The 8,079-nt window shown below is 39.1% G+C and overlaps 1 protein-coding gene across 1 annotated transcript; it reads left to right on the forward strand.

Annotated features, from left to right (window-relative positions):
• Positions 1–491: 491 nt before the first annotated feature.
• On the forward strand, positions 492–6,061 carry LOC310922278 (thioredoxin-like protein 1). The gene is made up of 8 exons (XM_083882724.1): positions 492–636; positions 1,720–1,816; positions 2,207–2,380; positions 2,936–3,058; positions 3,285–3,354; positions 3,864–4,036; positions 4,881–4,985; positions 5,902–6,061. The coding sequence occupies exons 1-8, from the start codon at positions 539–541 to the stop codon at positions 5,929–5,931; spliced, it is 870 nt and encodes a 289-aa protein (XP_083738850.1). The 5' UTR covers positions 492–538; the 3' UTR covers positions 5,932–6,061.
• The last annotated feature ends 2,018 nt before the right edge of the window (positions 6,062–8,079 follow it).

Consider the following 8,079-nt stretch of genomic DNA (forward strand, 5'->3'; position numbering starts at 1 on the left):
AGGTGACAAACATTTACATCAGTACTGCCTGTATGATAGAAAGGTCATCCCTATAACGATACTATACACTATAAAACGAGATAATGACGAAAGTAGCGCTAAATTTTTTTGTATTAAAATTTAAAGGCGCGTCTCCCCTCACGGAATTCCCGCCTTTGCCCGTACTCAAAATGGCCGCCGGTGGCGTCACTTATTACGTCATTGCCCGTACTCAAAATGGCGGCCAGGGGAGTCACTACCTTACGTATTGCCCGTATTCAAAATGGCGACCGGCATCACTCCCTTATGCGTTGCCCGTACTCAAAATGGCGGCCGGTGGCATCACTCCCTCACGTCCTGCCCGTTTCCAAAATGGCGGCCCTCTCCCTCACGCTTTCCCGCCCTCCCGTACCCAAGATGGCATCACCCGTTTCCCTCTCCGCCCTGCCCCGCGGTGGCGGCGGCGCCTGCGCCCGTCCCCCAGCGGTGCATGCCGGGCGCCCTGCCCGCCGTGACGCTGCAACATCGCGGCCGGCACCCGCCACCGGGGCCCGCGGCCATGGCGGGCGTCAAGGTGATCGCCAACGACACCGAGTTCCAGCCCGAGCTGAGCGCCGCCGGCTCCCGCCTGGCCGTTGTCAAGTTCACCATGAGGGGGTGAGTGAGGCCGGGACCCTCCCCGGGACGGGCTCCGCTCCCGCCGTCTTGTTGTTGTTATTTCGGGGCTTCCGCGTCAGTGTGTTCACAGCAATCAGCGCTTTTTATCACCAGTTCCTGGAATAAATTCCCGATTTTCCCGCCAGAGCTCTGAGGGAGCTGCGCTGGTTTAAAGCCCCGGCAAAGGGCGGGCAACACTAAAAACACCTAAAAACTCCCCAAAAACATCTTTTGCCCCATCAAACTTGCCTGGATCTGCACCTCATTTACCCAGGACAAGTAGATTTATTTATCCCTTTCCCCCTAAGCAGGGAGATGGTGAAATGGGGATGAATCTGTCACCAAAGAAACCTCAACATCGGAATAATTCCCATTAACCTGCGAAATCAGAATAGTGAGGATAATCTCAGGAATCTGGGGTTTAATATAGCACATCATTATTCTTTGGCTGCTGCCTCTCGGTTGTGGTGGGGTTTATTTTAATTTCAATATTTATTTTAATTTCAATATTTAATTTCACTTTCTCCTTCCCGGCGAGAAACTCCCTTTACAGGAACCGGTGCTGCTGAGCCCTTCCTCCCTTTTTGCTGACACACAATAAGTTAAAAAAAATACACATTTCAATGCAGTTAAATCAGAATAAACCAGCTCAGTCCTCCCAGGGCTAAATAAAGATATGGGAATAAATGTTACAGATGTGAATGAGATTTATTGTGGGAAGAATTTTATCATCCCTGAAGCTTTGATACATTAAATATTTATGTGTAAATATATATATTTTTTGTAACGTTGTGTAATGATAGGAGTTTTATTTCGCTGATTTTGTCCTCCTTTGTATAATGATAAGAGTTATTTTGTTCATAAATTTTTTTTTGCTGATTTTTGTAACACTTTCTCGAGCAGGACTGTGGTAAAAAAATGCTGCAAGTAAAGAGAATAAATTGCATCTTCCTACATGTCACCTTTCATTGCATTGCCAGGTGATTTTTACAGCAGGGGAAGAGCAGGAATGTTCTGGTTCTATTTGAAAAATGAAATAAAAATGGAATTAAATGGAATTAAATGGAATTATTTTTCCCTCAGGTGCGGCCCTTGCTTGAGGATCGCCCCAGCCTTCAACGCCCTGAGCAACAAATACCCACAGGCAACATTCCTGGAGGTGGACGTGCACCAGTGCCAGGTCTGTGTCCCAAATCCTGCCCAGGGAAGGGGAAAGGAGCAGGGAAAGGCTCAGAGAGAGCAGAGTCTGTGCCTGGTGCACCACAGAGAGCTGTAAATTCCCCCAACCAGGGAGAGCAAAATCCCTCTTAAGGGAGAAATCTCCCTGCAGTGCCCGCTGTGTTTACCCTTCCTTTGGGCAGAGTAAAAGTAATTAATGAGCACTTACAGCTCCCAGTGCCTGCGTTGCTGAAATTATAAATATGGGAATTAAAAAGAGCCTTTCCAGCTAAATATTGGTGCGATTCTCTGTAAGTAAAAAGGTAAAAACTCCATGAGTGGGTTTATCAGTGGGGTCAGGCAGTTCCTAGAGGTGCAGGGACTCAAGGAGTGATCTCATTTCTGCTCCCAGGGCACGGCTGCCACCAACAACATCTCGGCCACCCCCACGTTCCTGTTCTTCCGCAACAAGGTGCGCATCGACCAGTACCAGGGCGCCGATGCCGTGGGCTTGGAGGACAAGATCAAACAGCACCTGGAGAACGATCCTGGCAACAGCGAAGACACAGACATCCCCAAAGGATACGTGAGTGTCTCCCCAGAGTGTTCTCGGTGTGCTCGTGGAGCTCTGGTGTAAAACAAAAATAAATTTTTAAATGTGGTTGGAGGATTTTGGGTAAAGCTGCCTGAAGAAATCGCTTGTCTTGGCTTTTTTGTCCAGGAAAAAAGTAAAATATTGACATAGATATGTTTATTAGGAAGGAAAAATCTCCCTAGGGATAAAAATGAATTTTGTGTGCCATGATAAACCTTTTCCTTCTCAGCCATCCCAAACATTACATAAACTGCAAAAAAGTCTCACTCTTCCTTTTCCTAATGTTTACTGGGGTGGATGCTCCTAAAAGCAGCCCCTTTGTGTTTCTCTGTGCATGTAAAAGAACAAAACCCAAACAGGCTGGCACAGCAATCCTTGGGAAAGGTGATGTATCTGATGCTGACTTAATTTATTGGTCACTCACCAATAATTCTCTCTTGTAAATGGTTTGGAGAGCAGGGCTGATCCTCCTGCTCGGTGTTTGTGATCCCTGTGGGGTGTGCAGCTCCCAGGGCAGCTCCCCCATGCCGTGCCCTGTTTCCCCAGATGGATCTGCTGCCCTTCATCAACAAGGCTGGCTGCGAGTGCCTCAACGAGAGCGATGAGCACGGCTTCGAGAACTGCCTGCGCAAGGATTCCTCCTACCTGGAGTCCGATTGTGACGAGCAGGTACAGCCCACACCTCCCCACATCTACCTGCAGTCCTGGGCTGCTCTCCTGCTGGGGAACACAGCACTTTCCACACTGAATGCCCAAGCAGAGCAGTATTTGTTGGGCCAGAATGTGTGACCACATCGTTGTACTCCAGAGCTCCCTTGATTTTATTCCCTGTGCTCAGTTGGTTTCCAATGAAGAAACCAGTGTGTAATTGTGATTTTTTTTTTTGCCTCCACAGCTCCTTATCACAGTAGCTTTTAGCCAGCCTGTCAAGCTTTACTCTATGAAACTTCAGGGGCCAGACAATGGTGAGAACTATTTGTTACTGATCGATAGAAAAGTCTGTAGTTTGATACACAAATAAATGTATTTATTGCAGTTTGATACACAAAGAGAAGTGTTTATTACAGTTTGATACACGAATAAAGTATTTATTATAGCTTGATACATGACTAGAAGTGTTTGATACACTGATACACAACTAGAAGGGTTTATTATAGTTTGATACACAAGTATTTATTACAGTTCAATATGCAATAAAGTATTCATTATAGCTTGATACACAACTAGAAGTGTTCATTACAGTTTGATACACAACTAGAAGTGTTTATTGTAGTTTGAGACACAAATATAATTATTTATGGTTTGCTGCCCTGCCAAGAGTCAGTGGGATGTAATTCCAGGCTGAAGTGAGAGCCCCTGAGAGCCTCACCTCAGTCTCTATGTAGTGACTCTGTTGTACAGTGACAACTTCCTACTGCTCCAGGATTCTGGCCTTACATTCCCCAGGGATTCACATCTCTCTCTTTTCTCCCAGGACAAGGGCCAAAGTACATCAAGATCTTCATCAACCTGCCCCGCTCGATGGATTTCGAGGAGGCGGAACGGAGCGAGCCCACGCAGGCCCTGGAGCTGGGCCCCGAGGACATCAGGGAGGACGGGATCATCCAGCTCCGCTACGTCAAATTCCAGAACGTCAACAGTGTCACTGTGAGTGCCCCTTTCCCTGGGGGAGCACTTCTACCTGCTGCTTTTGGGCTGCTTTTCTGTCAGAGCTGGGATGAAATGATCGAGAAATGGCTCTGCCTTTCTTTCCAAGACCTTTTGAGTACAAACTGTCCCAACTGTGTCATTTCACCTAAATTATTTTGACTTTTAACCCAATAACCAACCCACCCACCACAGTGTGGACTTCTCTCTCCAATTACAAAACACCACTCAGACCCAGGAAGAAAAAAGAAAAAAAGACTCAGCCCATACCCTAAAATCTCCATCTTGCTTTGTATATATATTACTGTACTCTAAACCCTTAAACTGTAAGTTTTCCACATCACACACTTCTATTCAAACTCCACAGCCACAATCCCAGTGCTGTCACTCAATTTTGGAAGCCTCAGGTCCAGTGCAGTGTTTCCTTGGTCCATTTTCTTGGTTTTCTTTCAATATCAGTGCCTGTGAGCAGGGAAAGCCTGAAATCCTCACTGCCCAGGGTTCCAACAGAAAACCACAACTCTGGGAGGGATCTGCCCAGGAGGTGTCTCAGTCAGTGTCAATAAATGGATATTAATTCAATTTTTAGTCCAGATCCCAGTGAAGTTGTGACTTCTTATGTCCTGGGTTTGGTGAATGTGAGAAGTGGAAGCTGGAAAAAAAACCCAGGAAAACAATACTTAGAAATTCTCTAAATAATTACTGAAATGAAGAGGACAGAGCCCTTTATAGTTGGAAACAAACCTTTTATTTGGTCACTTCACATCTCTTGAGCTGCTGTTACTTTAGGTATTAACACAGGGATGAAATTAAAGCCCTTTTTTTGTCTCTTTTTCCTCCTCAGTTGTTTGTGCAGTCCAATCATGGTGACGAGGAGACGACACGAATCACGTATTTCACATTCATCGGCACTCCCGTGCAGGCCACCAACATGAACGACTTCAAACGAGTGAGTCCCTTGGTAACCACCCCCCTGGGGGGAAAAAACACAATTCCACACTCGGGGGACCTGGGGAAATCTGTCCTGGAGTGTTCCTGACCTTCCTACAAAGGTTTTCATCATCAGGTTTAATCATCAGGTGCCAAGAAACACTGAGGACTGAAAACACGAGTTACACACACCAAAGGCAACTGGTTTTTTTAATAGCTGTGAGATTTGGGACACTCTTTTATTGTGAAAAGTTTTATTTTAAAATAAACTGCTTCAGTAATGAATTTATGGTACAAATACCCTCTAAGGTCAGAAGGTTAAAAGCACTAACAGCGACATGGCACCTCCTTGATTTTTAGCAGCAAGACTTGATCTTGACTAAACTTAAAACTTAATTATAAAGGAGTTTATCAGCTTTTGCTGCCTGCACTGCCATTCAAGGTCATGAAAAATTGCTCCACCGTTCTAAAATAATTACAGATTTTAGACCTTCCTCATTCTCTCCAGACTAGAAATGTGAAAATTGATTTTTGGTCTCCTTTCTTTGGGTGTGTGTGGACACAGCACCCAGGGAATGGTGCAGGATGGGAAGGAACTGCTCAGAAATCCAGGAGCTGGTGATTCTGCCTCAGTAACACTTTCCTGGACAGTCTGTGCAATGATAATATTCTCATTTTCCCTCCTGAACATGGAGGAGAACAGAAATCTTTGCATTGGTGGAAAGGAGAACAGCAGGGAGAAACTGCAGTGGGTCCATGAGCCTCAGGGCTGGGAGGGGTTGGGGTTTGTTTTTTAATCCCTGGATTAAAACCCATGAATTTCTGGATGATTTCCATGAATTCTCCTATTTTAATTTATTCTGGGGGCTGCACTTCAATCTGCCTCGACCAGATTTGAAACTTCATTCCTGTTTGTTTTTTTTTTCCTCTTGCAGGTAGTTGGCAAAAAAGGAGAGAGCCACTGAGGGAGGTGAAGGCACTGGAAGGACTGACCCCAGTCCGAGGTTCCCACTTTCCTGGATGATTTTTGCCTGACCACAAACCAGAGACTGTCCATTTGATTTCCTGCCTTTTCCAATAAATCGTTGCTTTCAAGCTGGAGTGTGTTCCTGGTGTCCTCCTCCCCTTCCTCCTCCTCCTCCTCCTCCATGGATTTGTCAATAGAATTCCTGATTTTTTCCAAGTGGGATTTTGTTATTCCAGCAATTGTGGCTCTTTTTTTGTTCCATTGAAACTTCCCCAACTCTGCTGAGCTGTCAAATAACGAGTGAGATTGGATTGTCACTCCCACAAAATACAAATAATTCTTGAATTAGGAATAACTAGAGCTGTTTAATTTAATTCCCACTTCCCTTTAAAATCAGAGCAAATTTTCCATCATCATTCCATGGATTTTCACCAATTTCCAGGAGTTTTCAGTGGTAGAAATCCCTGAGCTTGTTGTGCAGGTAAGAGGAGATTTGGTTTGATCTTCAATAGGAAATATTTATTCCAATTGGAATTTTGGTCCAGAGTGATGTTGGTAAGTCAGGAATTGCCTTTAATTTTTATTTTTCATTTTCATATTTTATTTTTAAATTTTTTATTTTGTTTTTTTACACTTCTATTACTTGATTTTCTACATTCTCTATATATATTTAATATATATTACATTCTATATATATATATATTTAATATATATAGAATACAGAAATTAGATTTTTTTTAGGATTGAAATGTTGTAAATAGGGATTTATTTTATTATAGGAGTCAAGTGTTGTAAATAGGGATTTATTTTATTGTAGGAATTCATTTGTATTTAGTTTAAAATAGGAATTTATTTTATTTTATATATATATAGAATATAGGAATTAAATTTTATTATAGGAATTAAATCTTTAAATAGGAATTTTTACTTTACAATATAGAAATTAAATGTTATGATATGAATTAAAAATTTAAATAGGAATTTTAGTTTTAATATAGAATACAGAAATTAATTTTATAGGAATTAAATTTTAATAAGAATTTTACTTTAATATAGAATATAGAAATTAAATGTTATGACAGGAATTAAAAATTTAAATAGGAATTTTAGTTTTATTATAGAATATAGAATATAGAAATGAATTTTTATAGGAATTAAATTTTTAAATAGGAATTTTAATTTTCATATAGAATATAGAAATTAAATGTTATGATAGGAATTAAATTTTTAAATAGGAATTTTAATATAGAATATAGAAATTAATTTCATAAGAATTTAAATTTTAAATAGGAATTTTAATATATAATATAGAAATTATACAAATTAAATGTTTTAAACAGGATTTTATTGTATTTTTAATCTATACAGATACACAAATTAGAAATAGGAATTAAGTGTTTTAAATAGGACTATTATATTTTTAATATATACAGAATATACAAACTATTGGAATTAAATGTTTTAAATAGGAATTTATTGTAATTTTGATATATAAAGAATATACAAATTAGGGATTATAGGAATGAAATGTTTTAAATAAGAATTTATTCTATTTTAATATATATAGAATATAGGAATTAAATTTCATTATAGGAATTAAAAGTTTAAATAGGAATTTATTTTTAAATGTTATTTAATTCATAAATGTTATTTAATTCCAGTATAGGTATTTATTTTTATATATACATAGAATATAGAAATCAAATTTTATTATAGGAATTAAATATTTTAAATAGGATTTTAAATATATAGAGAATATAGAAATTAGATGTTATGATAGGAAATCTTTTAAATAGGGATTTGTTTTATTTTTAATATTTATAGAATATAGAAAATAAATGTTATGATAGGAATTAAATGTTTTAAAAAGGAATTTATTTTTTATATATATAGAACATAGAAATTGAATTTTATTATAGGAATTAAATGTTTTAAATAGGAATTTAAATTATAGGAACTGAATTTAATTTTTAAAAAATGAAAATTTAAAATTTCATTTTTATTTTAAAATGTTTAATTTTTTTTTTTATTTTTCATTGGTTTTAATTTCATTTTTATTTTGACCTGTTTTATTTTATTACTTTTATTCTTATATTTTATTTTGGTTAAAATTATTTATTTATGTATTTATTAATTTAAGTTATTT

This window comes from Zosterops lateralis (assembly GCF_965231275.1).
Source record: "Zosterops lateralis genome assembly, chromosome: W".
Classification (NCBI taxonomy): domain Eukaryota; kingdom Metazoa; phylum Chordata; class Aves; order Passeriformes; family Zosteropidae; genus Zosterops; species Zosterops lateralis.